The sequence below is a fragment of the Cicer arietinum genome, chromosome 4 (assembly GCF_000331145.2).
Source record: "Cicer arietinum cultivar CDC Frontier isolate Library 1 chromosome 4, Cicar.CDCFrontier_v2.0, whole genome shotgun sequence".
Lineage (NCBI taxonomy): Eukaryota > Viridiplantae > Streptophyta > Magnoliopsida > Fabales > Fabaceae > Cicer > Cicer arietinum.
In genome coordinates this window covers 20052658-20067017 of record NC_021163.2, presented here as the reverse complement: position 1 = coordinate 20067017, position 14360 = coordinate 20052658, and the positions used below count along the sequence as shown (strand labels likewise).

Here is a 14360-nt window from a genome sequence, read left to right as displayed (position 1 = left end):
TATTACATTTCCATTATGGGAAATTATATTCCGATGGAATTCTTTTGTTTCTATCTTTCTTTGAAAAAAAGAGTAAAGATTTAATGCTATCATTAACTTCTCTTTTGAATAATATACAACAATCACTTTTTTTACTGCAGTTTTGCCAACAATTATTTATTGTTTTTAATAGAATTACAAATAAAAGCTTTTTTCAATTATGAAAAGTATAGGTGGGAACATGCTTTGTTTTTCTTTTTAAACAAATTAAGAGAGAAACGAATTGTTAAAAGGGTTTGCAGTTGGATTACTTTTTCATCTCATTGTTTATCAAAAGATAATTGGGTCAATAATTTAACTAAACACTTTTTTTAGCAATGTTCATTACATATTTTATCTATAATAGGAGACAAAAAATATATATTTATGTGATGCAACCTAACAGTCATTACGTTTTAAAATTCATTCTATTTGATATCTTTTATATATATATATATATATATAAAGTCAAAAAAATCAAAACAATTAATAAATACCTTAATATCGATGTATTAAATATATTTTACATTGAAGATCAATCAAAATTCAAATATATTAAATTAAATTATTTAATGAAATGTATAATTATGATTGGTTGACGTTATAAAACTCTTTTACACTTATGTTCGTAGAAAACTCTTCTACCGTGTAAGTGTACATGGTTTTTTTCTCTAAATCAAATACATTTCATTACAACCCAAAAGCAACATTGTACAATCAAAATACAAACATGACCCAAATTTAATACATTACTTAAACAATCTTTTCTTACTTCCAAATACAAAAGGATATAACCAAACCACAATCACAACCCCTACCATCCTTACATATCGTTTCCAATTTGTTGCTTCTTCCATCTTCACTTGCATTTCAATCATTTGAATTTTCATAAGTTCTATCTCTCTCTCAAATTGACTAATTTTGACTTCCATATCTCTCTCCAATCGATTAATTTTGGTTTCCATATCATTCTCTATCTCAATTTTCATAACTTCTACATCTCTCTCCATTTGATTAATTTTGGCTTCAAGCAACTCAACCATTGTAATTTGTGACTCAATAAATTTATCTTTCGGCATGAAAAAATTACAATGTGGCCTATTTTGCTGCTGCAAGAATCAAGAAAAATTAGTAAATTATTATGCTAATTTAAAATTGCTATATGCCCACAAGTTGTTAGTTAGTGGTTAGAGCTTGACTTTTTTAATCATTAGAGATATAGCTTATTATATTAATTAAGAGTAAGTTAAAATCGTTATCATTATTATTCTCTTAATTCTCATTTGGATTCACATGTATTCAAAAGGTCTATTACATTCATTATTGATCAATTGACCAAGTTAACAATAATATTTTCTCTATTTATAATTATAATAGTAGTCTTAAAGGACATATTTCAAATCTCATCTAGAACCCTTGATGATAATTAATTTTATGTTATAAATAATATTTTTTTTCTCCTATTTTATTTATTTTAAAAAATTAAAATTGCAATATCAACAAAAAATTACTACAACATGAGTAGGGGTGAGAATATGTCAGGTCAGACCAGACTTTGAAAGGCTTGAGGCTGACATACGATTAATTTTTTAGGCCTAAGCCTGGCCTACGGCCTAACATAAGTTTTTTTTCCGGTCTGGCATGGTCTTTTTAAAAGTCTGGTCTGGATTGGAAGCCTATTTAAAAGCCTTATTCATATTAAAACATTTAAATGTTCTACTCATGCCACATGATGCTCTCTACATACCAATATCAATGTACAAGTCTATATATATTAAACAAAAAATAATTTTAAAAAAATCTGAAACAAACATCCTTTAAACCCTAACACATAATTTTTGGTTTTAAAGAAAATATTTTTTTCTGAAACAAACGCACTCACTATTACCTCTCAAACAAATATTGAACGACTACTGAGTGATTGACTAATTGAATGACTACCGAATATGAAACGACTACCAAATATGGAACGACTGCCGAATATGGAATGACTAGTGAGTGATTGCTTAATTGATAGAATTTAAAATAGGAAATAATATTATTAATATAATAATAAAAAATAACATTAATAAATAATAAAATATATATAGACCGATCTGTCAGACCTTAAAGGTTTTTTTATAAGCATGAGTCTGACCTATTTAAATAAATAGACTTTCAAAATAGTCTAAGCCTATCATTTTTATTAAATAGGCCAGACCAGACCATAAGTAGGTCAGACCATAGGTCTGGACGACCTAACATATTCTCATCCCTAAACATGAGTGAATATAAATCGTAATCAGAGGAATGTTCAGAATAAGTGTTGATTTACCTTAAAATAGGGGCATCTAAAGAAAGGTATGTTAAGATTCTTAGATGTCTTTGAGATATATAGGACACACTTTTTCCCACATTTGCACGTAGGAGCATCAACATTTCCAAGTGTATCAACACTTAGAACACTTTCACTCCGATTCACATCATGCTTAGAAATTAATGGTGAAATGTTAGACCTAACAACACTTTTCATCTCGTTACAAAGAGGTATAGAGAACTCACTAATAAACCAAATAAGGTATTTCAATGGATAGCACTCTATGAAAGATCTAGAGGGGTGGAGGAAGAAGAAATAAATGATTTTGAGGTTAGGGATTTAACCAAACATATTGGGACCGACATAACCATTTTTAATTATACTTAATTGAGTTTTCTTTCCACTAAATATCACATTAAAAACAAATTAACGGACAACTTCAATTTAACAATGTACATCAACATTTTAGTAATCATTTATACATGCAAGTAAATAGAGGGAGTAACGTGTTTATTAAGGTACTTAAATTTAATCATTTTTTATTTTGTATTGAAATGAATTGTATAAATTAATTTTTATTTGTAAATGAAAGGATATATGAAATTTGATTAGAATGCTCGATATAACCTTCCTATTTTTTTAAAAAAAAAAACTACCTTCCTAACAATGTTAAGAGTCATTCTAAAAAGTTTTAAAAATAACCAAGGTTAAAGAGACAATGTTTTGTTAAAATAATGATGATAACAATATTATAAGTTTTCTCCAAGGAAAAGGAAAAGAACAAGTTCATCATTATGTCACTATTATTCTTCAAAGGACAAATTACTCTCTCTATCTTGTTATAATAATATATATGTCACTTTTAGAATTTGTTTTTTGTAAAATTATTTAACATTTAAATGCAAAAATAGCATTAATAATTTTTCCAATAATATCGTTCTCTACTGTTAATTTTTCCTACTTATTTTAAAATTTTTATGTCCATTCATTTTATTTATAATATTTGTTTATATATTATAAATTTTAATACTTCTTTATAGAAAATATAATTTTTACATTTTATTATTGTTTAATAATTATTATTTTAATATATTAAATATAACAAATATAATTTTTAAATTTTTTATTTTATATATATAAAAAACACAATCTCTATTGAGAATGTGAACAAAAACTTAATTTTTTTCTCTGACAAAAGAACAAAAGTAATTGCAATATTTCTTCTATTAATTAGAGACAAGAGTAGGGAGGCAAAATCCACCTCTAATCCATTTCGTTTCCATACCTAAGTAGTGGGTTAGTAGACTAAGGTGAGAGCATATTTGGTCTCTAGATGCTTATTAGGAGAAATTACCAAAAGCAATTCAATGGAAGAGTGAAGAAAGTTAGTTGAATCCAATGTATCTCAGAATAGTGGGTTTCAGTTTGGGCCTTTCAATGGCCAATACGAAGATCCGTATGATAACAATAAAAGATTGAGAATTTCTTTTCTCACCTCAAAGTTCTTTGGATGGATTAATTCGAAAGTATATTTTGACAAATTAATATTTATAAATTGATTAATTTAATGATGTATTTTAGAGGTTTTTGAGAATATAAATGATGTCACAAGAAATTACTTAAAAGAAAAATATAACAAAGTAAAGTTTGAATATTCTTTTAGTGAGTATCGGAGAAGATGAAGTTGAAAAAAAAATCTGATTTGTACTTTATATATAATGCTACTTGAAGTATGGTTTTGATAAAATAACAACTTAGAATATATCAATAATAAAAAAATAGAAAATAAAATAAAATAAAGTTTAGTTTCGAAACTTTCAGATTGTTCCAAATTTTTGAAAACAGTTTCGAAACTTTTAGATTGTTCTAAATTTTCGAAAACAGTTTCGAAACTTTCATTGAATGCCAAACTTCCGAAAATCATTTGAAACTTTCAATGACTTCCAAACTTTCGAAACATTCGAATGTTTCATATTTCTAAAAAACATGTGTTTCGAAAGTTTCATGTTGTTAGAAACTTTCGAAGGTTTGAAGGATCTGAAAAAAATTGCATTTCGAAAGTTTCAGGTTGTTAGAAACTTTCAAAAAATTGAAGGATCTGGAAAAAATTTCATTTCGAAAGTTTCATGTTGATAGAAACTTTCGAAAGTTTCAAAATTTTCGAGGATTTCTTACTTTTGGGTTTCAGAGGTTTGAAATATTCGAACTTTTGCAATACTCAGATTTTTGTATTTTGTAAAATTGATACTTTCGAATGAAATGAGTGAAAAAAGAGATGATAATTTTTTGTTGTTGAAATTTTTATAGATAACAATAAAGGTAAAATGATATTTTTATTTGGAATGAAAGGTGAGAAGTTCAGGTGAGGAGTGCATGATACATTTCTCTCAATATGAAGATCCGAATTAAAACAAGACAAGAAAATTGCAGCCCAATCTAAACCTCTCATAATGGACAAGGGGAAGATTATCATTGTAGATGATCATGATTTAATTGATTTTAGCAAGCAAATTTAATTTTTTAGTCGATTTTTAAGATAATTACGTGGAATAAGTTTTTTTCTGCAAAAAAAAGTGGATAAGCTTTTTATAAAAAAACCTAACACTTAGTGGACAAATATAGTTGTTTTTGGACATAAAATACACGTATCATTATTGGGGAATTTCATATATATAGATATAATAATAATCCTTTAGAAATTTTTATTTTTGAATTGTATGAATCAATCACTTTAGTTCTTTAAATTTGTAAAATAACAATTTTATCTTTTAAATTAAAAAAAAAATCAATCAATTTAATAAATTTTTCATATTTTAAATCACAATTCAAAATTTTTTATGTTTATTTTGATGTATCAAAAGACTATTTAAGTCAAAAAAAGGTAAGTCTATTATTAACTTTGATGGTTGCTTTACTAAATAAATATTTAATGGAAGAACTAAATTGAATAATATTGTTTAATTTAAGGGATTCCGTTTGAATTTTTCATAAATTTAATTTAAAGATATGACTTTTACAATTTCAAAGGATAAAATAGTTATTTACTCTCTTAAATTATTTGGAAGTCAAGTGTCATATAAAGAATCACTGCATTCAATTAAAAAAATAACATTAGATAGAATCGTATGATAGAGTTGAATATAATTGTTGTTAAGCTCTAATTTAATAATATTGATATTATTAGCTTGAATATTTTCTACAGTGACTTAAGTTCGAAATTGAGATTTCCAATTTGTGTGTGGGAGTTTGTTAGTCATACTTGTCGATTAATCTACTTCCAAAAAAAAGTTGAACAGAATCTCCACTTATGAAGATATATATACTTTTTCAGTGAACATTAACAAGTATAATGATTTAGTTTTCCATTCTTGTTGGAAGATAGTGTGTACTCATATTGCAGCTATTGGATCTTCTAATTCCAAACACTATGAACTTCTTCTAAAGAAAATTCTTGGAAAAATGCTCCAACCTCTCTTTGTTTTAACCAACTTCTTAAGCTCATTTCTAATGCTTGAACATTCCTTCTCTAACTCTGACACACGTTCCCTTAAGTTTTCACCACCTTGTTGTGTAGGGTCTAGTTGAACATTTCCATTACTCCTTGAGAATCCAAAGTTTCCACTTTGTTGGTTTTCAATGTTGTCTGAAACAAACAACCAGCTAGAAATTGATGTTCTGAGTCTAAGCTGTTCAAAAAACAGGACTTGCACTATTACTCTTAGTGGTACTCTTTCATTTTGTGCTGCATGTGTGCTTGCTTCTAATGACAGTTTTTGGCAGTTCATTAGTCTGCAAAATTGTTCCCTTTCTGAATCTATGAGCCAAGGATGTGCCTACAATTGTCATAAGTTTCTTACATTAGAATATCATCACAATAAAAAGGATGTATAGCACAAATGAAATCAATAATAAAAGTAATAGCTTATGAGAATGTACTTTATTTTGAGGTTTAGTATATATAACATTGATACATCAAATTGAAAACGTGTCTTATGTCTGACATGTGTCGATGTGGTGATAATTTATCCAACACTACTTAGTGGATAAGACATGGTTGTTGGATTCAAATGCGGTAATAATTTTCAAATAACTATTTCTAAATGATAAGAAGCAAGCATCACCTTAAGGTACACATCAATTGCATGATACAAACCATCATCCAATGGCCTAGCAAAATCTGGAATAGAAGCAGCAAGAGCTTGAAACTTAGGCAACTTCAAATTAACATCCAAAGCCACCTCAGCAAGATATGCATCCAACAAATTAGCCACCATAGTCATAGGTGTCAATGCATCAACTCCATCTATCAATGGCCCTTCTTCAGTTATACATGGTGAAGTTGATGCAGTTCCAGGCTGATACATAGACATAAAATGATCAATAATCCTTTGAACACAATCTATATCATAAAGTGTCTCAACTGAATACCCCATATTTGGTATCAACAAATCCACAAGCTCAACTTGATCAAGCTGAGAACCAATCCTTTTCTCCAAATTCTCTATACATGATGAACTTGCATGTAATATCATAGCTGTTCTTAACAACCTAAGTAAATATTTAGAAGGTATGACACATTTTTTACTAGGAATTAATCCAACAATTTCTTCCAATAATACCCTTTGATTTCCTTCTGAACCTCTACTTGGTGTTGTCCCTTGACTAACACTAGTTTTGTCATTGAAACTTGATTGTCTATTCATCAAAGGTATAAACCTTCTAAGATAGAATATTAATGATGCAGCAACATTCTCTGGTTTCATACCTTTTGCTTCAATAGATACAATAAGTCTTTTATACAAAGGTAAACTTAACAAACACAAATCTTCATACCACCAATCATCACTTGAAATTGGTGATTTAGTTTCAGAACAAACACCATTCCATGATGATGTTTGACACATGTTTGTATCAGAACATGCTTTTATTGTTAAGGAATCAATACATCTTGAAACAATGTGAAGCTCTTCTGCATAAGACTTAACTTCTTCACATGTTTGAAGTGCTTTTATTGAGTCTGACCAATTGCTGAAAACTTCATTGAGAATAGTTTCTGTCACTTCAACTAAGTTACCTTCGCCGTAATTTTCATTCATTTGTAAATGTTCTGATGCACATCTTAGACTAACTACATTTAATACTGTGATTTCTATTTTTACACCATAGCAAAACTTTGTTATGATTTCAAATGTTTTGTCTCCACCGGGTATATCATGAAGTTGTAAAACAGAATTTGATCCATCCTCATTTGTGGAGTCAGCAAAGAGTTTCTTTAGTAATCCACTTCTGGAAAGCAATGGAAACTGCACAATCAAAATCACATATTCAGAAACAGACACTCCTCTATCTCTAATCATAAGAAGTCCTTTTCACATACATTAAGAAAAGTAGATAGTAAATTTAATGTCCATTTAATGTGCTGATATTCGTAAAACGTCCTTTGTATATAAAGGTATCAACTTGGACTTTTTACCTTTCAATGTAAATTAGTATTTAGAAAAATAATAATAAATACATCTAGTAAATTGATAGATGACTTTTATTTAGGGATACACATTTTTATGGGAATGGTTTTTAAAATTACGGACAAAGGAAAGTAGTAGTGAGTGAATCAAACAATCATTTTCAAGAAAAGTTCTAGTTGGAACATCTACCTTGTGGAGCAAGAAAGATGTTTCGCCTACTTGAATGGTAACGTCACTTGTAAGTCCAGTTGTACAAACCCTGCACGAGTATATCATATAAGTTTTATGCATAAATTATTTCTATAACATAAGAGAAAATAACGTTATAATGAAGTCACACATTAGTTATGAGAAAAATTGACTTCACATGTGGTGTCAAATCCACTATTGAGGAAAGAAAATCTTGGCTAAAATTTGATTATGCTAAGAACCTATAATGATAAGCTATTTGATGTTGTATCTTTAATTTATAACTATATTTTTACATATCACAAGAAATTCTATAAGAGGAGTTCGAACCCTAATTGAAACAATATTTTCTTTTGTCATATTTTACTTACTTTTCGATAAAACGCTATATTATCATAATCTTTTCCACTGAAAACCAGAGGTTAAGACAAAAATAAAATATACATTTCCCCTTTATTGTAATGAATATATCATGATAATAGACCCATTAATTAATAATACAATAGAACCTTGAACCCTAAATCAGATATATATTATTTTCATGTCTTCTCTTTTAGGCAGTTGTAGAAAACAATCATCAATTGCCAATTACTTCACTTAAAATAAACTATGCCTTAAAATTAAATAACAAGAAGATAAAAAAAAAGTGCATACAAATCAGTAACCAAACATAATAAGAAGATGCATTTTGATTCATTAACACAAGTTACACAACCAATTGGTATATATAATTTGATTAAAAAAATAAATAGAAATCTAACTACCATGATTGGCCTTCGTGACGAAATATATCAGAAGATTTGGATCCAAGCCTCAGCAATGCCATTAATTGAAGCTTGGTTAATGTAGGTTCAAATGATAGAGAAATTAAGAGTTATAGTTATTGTAAAAAAAAAAAATACATGCGTGAGAATAGTATAGAAGGAAAATTGGAGTGAAAGATGAGAGCAGAGTGCAAATGTTTCATTGTGAAGAATGGATTATTGTCCACAACCACAACACAAACAAATCGCGAGTTTAAAGCTTCCATAACTGAAATAACCGAAATAAATGGTTCCGCATTTTGTGTATAATTATTATAAAAAAAATTGACAAAATTTGATTGATTTCATTACCCTTACAAAAGTAAAATTTTATTTGGTTCAAGCCTATCATTTAAGACATTCGTTATAGAATAAAATATAGTAAAAAAATTTTGTAAGAGAAAATTTTGAATTAATTATGTAAATTATGTAAGAGAAAATTGTAAATTAATTATGTAAATTTTGAAATAGAGTATGATGAAACTCTCTAAGTATAAGGTAATTATATTGTTTTTCTAATATAGTTTTTTTTTTATCGAATTAAAATATAAAATTAAATATTTAAAAATTTTATACAAGTAACTTAGAGCATCTACAACGATGAACTCAATATGGGTTCTTTAGATGAGGTCCACTGTGCCACATCATCTTGAAGCAATTCACTAATTTTCTACTCCAACGGTGAACTCAACATGATTCAAGTTCTATTATGCCACATCACCCTAAATCAACTCATTCATTTTTTACGATTTAACTTTTAAAAAATCATATTATATTCCATTACTTTAATTTATACATTAATATTTAATTTTATTATAACTTAAAATATTAATTTAAATGGAAAAATAAATAAAAAAGTACGTTAATAAAAACTTTAATAAACTACTGTAACAAAAATTGTGAAGAAAAAGTATGAGTAACAAATTGTTTCTATTAATGAGCTAACAATCGTAATTAAAGAGAAAAAAAGGCTAACGGTGGTATATTAACTAAAAAAAAAGCTAATGGTTACAAAATCATTATTATTTAATAAATTAAAAAGAAGTTAACGACTATAAATTAATAAAAAAATGATAAATTTATTATTATTAATAAATTAATAAAAGGTAGCTGTTATAATTATATTATTATTAAATTGTGAAAGTAGATAGAAAAAAAAAAAAAAAAAAGGTAACCGCTATGAAGTACCGTTTCTTCCTGACAGTACCGTGATGACATCTTGGCACAACTCAAACGGTGAACCCACAAAAAATTGGAAGTTAAGTAATTATATGCTGGTGGACGAACTCATTTTCACTCCCGTTTGAGATACTCTTAGATATCTCGCTATTTTTGTTTGCAAACACGGAAAAACAGAAAATTTTATTCTATACTACAAAAAATCAATTTTATCTTTCTTATTAAAAAAAAAATTCAAACTTTATGTTGTAATTCAGAAAATTTGAATTTTTTTTTTAAAATATACAAAGTTTGAGTTTTTAAAAAAAATTTGTATTTTGAAAATTTTAAAAAAAAATTCTAAAACACAAATTTTGAATTTCAAAAACACAATAGTGTATCAAAGCTTTCAAGTATATAAAGTTCGACTTTTTCAAAATACATTTATATTCTCAAAAACTTAAAAAGTTTTTTGGAAGTTAAATATATTCCAAAAAATTTAAAAAAAGTTTTTCGATACACAAGATTTAAAATTTTTTAAACCCATTTTAGTTTCAAACAAGTTTTTTTAAGTTTTGCGGAACTCAAATTGAATTTAGTGAGTTACAATTTCTTTTAAATGAAAAGAATAAAATAAGTAGTTTACATAAACTATTAGAGTATAAATATTGGTTATATGGTATAATTTTTGTAAACAAATTATATTTTTTAAAATACAAATACATTTGAAAAAAATGAATGAAAATATAGAAAAATGAATAAATTTTACATAATGGAAAAAAATTAAAACCATTTGTATGAAAATTAATGTAATGAACTATAAAATTTAAAAAATAAAAAATTTGAAAAAAGCTTTAAAATAATAATTCATACATATGTATGGGTTTAAAAATAAAAATATTTTTATTATATACATATATATAATAATAATAATAATAATATTTATAAATTATAATTCAATTGTAATTGGATTGAATTATTTTTCTTATGCATTATATATTGAATAAATATATTTGAAATTCGAATATATTATGTGGTTTTTTTTAATTAAATTTAAAATTAATGTATATGTGGTCTCTACTATGGAATTTTTTGTCGGAGTTTTAATATTATATCATTTAAAAGTCTTTTATATTGTTATTTTTTCTGTTTGTCAGTTGGTTATATCTTGTTCTTACTATTTTCTATGTGATTGATGTTTGCTTTCATCTTCTTTGCATGAGTTTATATATGAATATTTTAGTGTTTATATATATGAATATTTTATTGATCACAATGCTACAATCTCTCTTACTTTAGTTTTGGTTAAGTTCTAAATTTGTTTTCTAACTACCCATGTGTTTTTTTAATGTTATTTAAAATTTCTAGCAATAAATGTTTTATTTTTCAATTCTTATTGTGTCTATCTTACTTTTAAATTTTATTATCTTAATCCGTGAATTTTGTAGGATTCTTTTAAATTAATAAATATATTCTACGTTGAAATTTATATACTAAAATGTCTTAGTTTTTTTTTTTTTTTACTTTCAAGAGGTTGCATCAGCTTTGCGATCATGTTTTTTTTATTGGTCGCATACCATCTTTTATCTTTTAATTTTTTATTTTTATAAAAAAATAATTGTTAATTTAATAAATAAAAAATAATAAAAATATTTAAAAAAACAAAATTATATTAATAAAATCAAATAAAATACATCTAATAGAAAAAAATACATCAAAGTTAATGCTGTTGAGTAGATGTACCAATAACATATTATATTATTTTAACAACTCTCTCTTATTTTATAAATAAATCTATATTATTTTAACAATTTCATCCTAGCTTTTTTAGATAAAATAGCAATTTAATTCTATTTTATTAACAATTTACTCCTATTTTTTATCCGGATGTAATAAATAAATAAAAATAATAATAATAATAAATAATAATAATAATAATAATAATAATAATAATAATAATAAATAAATGCATGTTTTTTATAGAACTTTCATTTTGTGGAAATAATTTATTTTTGAACTATGAATACTTTACTTTTTTTTAATAATCAATTATTAAATTATGAATAAATGGTTTTAAAAAATAAATATTAAAAAATAATCAAATTTTAATCGATTTAAAAAAAAAAAAACTAGTTGAATAACTAGAAACAAATTATTTTACCATATTCGGTTGTATCGAATTTACAACCGTAACCGATTTTAAACTAAAATATGAATTTAATTATAGATTTTAATCTATATAATTGTTTTAAAATGGATATAGTTTGATTTTAAAAATAAACCAACTATGTACATCCCTACTTCAACCCAATTTTTTTCATACAATTACAATTCCATAAGTTAAAACTACAAATAAAAGATTAATTAAAAAGTATAATAAAGTTTTTTAATAAATTATCTTTTAGCTGGTTAAAAAAATTGTAGTATTCAATTTATTATCTTAAATCCCTCAAAAAAATTTATCTTAAAATCTTTTTTTAATTATTTTTGGCTATAATCAAAATAATAATAAACTACCCATTTAAACTATTATTAATCTTTAAAACTACTTATTGAAATATATAATAATTAGTCCTTGAACTATTATTATTTCATCAATTTTTTTTTTATTTAAAAAATCATCAAATTGATAGTTATCATTCTTTCTCATACTTTTAAAGCAACTAAAAGATTAAATTCATGAATTAATAATATTTTTTGTTTATCTTATGAATTAATAATATTTTAATTACTATTTATTATATTTCTATAGTCCATGATCAGATTGAAGACAGCGTTATTAATTAATTAATTAAAGGAAACACAAATCGAAAAAAGAAAAAAAGGGTAGAACATTCTTAACTAGTAGGAAATGCATCCTCAGGTGGCAGCTTAGTCCCTGAGCAAGGAGTCTCGAAAATCTACAAATGATCATGATCGGATTGGGCTTATACCCCTCATATTGGATTATACACCACCAAAATGGCCTATATCCCTCAATTAAAAAGTTCTTTTACGTTCACCAAAACACTTCTATACGTTTACAATTTTTTTTACTAAAAAATATTCACTTATTTAAATTGATAGAAATTATATCGATTGAGAATATTATAATTCAAATTCGTTAAATCGAAAAAAGATAAATATGCGAATAAATTCACAATATACAAACTAATAGTATAGATAAAATGTCTACAAATATGATATAGCCTACATAAATTATAAAATGAATGTGTTTGAAATATCTATGCCTTTGAAGCTGTAATGTTGAAGATGTCAAAATCATTGAATGAATTTGCATTTGATTTAAGTTGTTTTCTCAATCTAAACCAAATAGTAGTACTGCAACAAGACATAAAAATAAAATACCTCACCAAGATGACGAACCAACAGAGTGTCGCATAATGATGAAACCACGAAAGAAAAATTTAATATGTCTAAAAATTATTTAATTAAAATAAGAGAATACAAAATAATATAGATAAGTGATAAATTAGTCCTAAATCACTCCTCTTTTGATGAAAAAATAGAAGCCGATCAAAATAGAAGATAGGATAATTAAAGGTAAAGTCTTTTTAAACTTTCACAATTAGTCTCTCTTCCTCCACATATTTTAAAAAAACATAATTTTATCCTCCTTCACTTTTAAATGTTTTTATTTCTCCACATTTTCAACAAAAATACTCTACATCTACAATTTTTTGGAATCAAAATGGTGATATGAGAAATGATCTCCATTTTCCACCACAGACCACATATTGTTGTCTTGTGATATGAGAAATAGTCTCATCTTACCTTTCCAGTGGTAATAATCTGTACCATCAAAGTAGGGAGGTCGACTGGATGATCCTCCTTCAGGAATATACTTAGCTTTAGAGATTTTTGGATCTTTTTCTCTTACACTGTTAGGTGTATTTTTCTAGAGGACCTTGCTCTGATGCCAATTGATGTAGCTAAATATCACTAGAAGGGGGGTTGAATAGGGATTTTGCTGTTAAAAATAATTTTCAAGTGTTTTAAAAACTATCCTCTTGCAGAGGATGGCATGCCCGAGGAAGTGTTTTAGAGATTTTTGGATCTTTTTCTCTTACACTGTTAGGTGTATTTTTCTATAGGACCTTGCTCTGATGCCAATTGATGTAGCTAAATATCACTAGAAGGGGGGTTGAATATGAATTTTGCTGTTAAAAATAATTTTCAAGTGTTTTAAAAACTATCCTCTTGCAGAGGATGGCAAGCCCGAGGATGGGTTTTTCAAAACCTTCAGATTTGAACTGAGCTAAAGAGTGAAAGAAAAATATAAGATTGACACACACTGTTTTTATACTAGTTCACCCAAAGATGACTACTTCCAGTCCTCACACCCTTGTGAGATTTCACTAATGTTCAAACAGATCAACCTCAAACAGAGGATGATTACAACTTGTGTATTCTTAAGCTTCACCAAGCTTA

General features: G+C 26.1%; 2 protein-coding genes across 2 annotated transcripts; both read right to left on the bottom strand.

Moving 5' to 3' along the window:
* Positions 1 to 510: 510 nt before the first annotated feature.
* LOC101491237 (uncharacterized) lies at positions 511 to 2773 on the bottom strand. The gene is made up of 2 exons (XM_004497495.4): positions 2333 to 2773; positions 511 to 1124 (listed from the first exon to the last, which is right to left on the bottom strand). The coding sequence occupies exons 1-2, from the start codon at positions 2528 to 2530 to the stop codon at positions 768 to 770; spliced, it is 555 nt and encodes a 184-aa protein (XP_004497552.1). The 5' UTR covers positions 2531 to 2773; the 3' UTR covers positions 511 to 767.
* Positions 2774 to 5634: 2861 nt separating this feature from the next.
* On the bottom strand, positions 5635 to 7608 carry LOC101505875 (BTB/POZ domain-containing protein At5g03250-like). Its single transcript, XM_004497454.4, has 2 exons — positions 6436 to 7608; positions 5635 to 6147 (listed from the first exon to the last, which is right to left on the bottom strand). The coding sequence occupies exons 1-2, from the start codon at positions 7408 to 7410 to the stop codon at positions 5740 to 5742; spliced, it is 1383 nt and encodes a 460-aa protein (XP_004497511.2). The 5' UTR covers positions 7411 to 7608; the 3' UTR covers positions 5635 to 5739.
* Positions 7609 to 14360: the final 6752 nt, after the last annotated feature.

Bases quoted from the DNA above. Each gene is read 5' to 3' on its own strand.
- LOC101491237 (XM_004497495.4), bottom strand. From the start codon at position 2,530: ATGAAAAGTGTTGTTAGGTCTAACATTTCACCATTAATTTCTAAGCAT. The intron at 1,125-2,332 runs GTAAATCAACAC...TTCTTGCAGCAG, and splicing joins TTAGATGCCCCTATTTTAAG to CAAAATAGGCCACATTGTAA.
- LOC101505875 (XM_004497454.4), bottom strand. From the start codon at position 7,410: ATGAATGAAAATTACGGCGAAGGTAACTTAGTTGAAGTGACAGAAACT. The intron at 6,148-6,435 runs GTGATGCTTGCT...TGACAATTGTAG, and splicing joins CAATTGATGTGTACCTTAAG to GCACATCCTTGGCTCATAGA.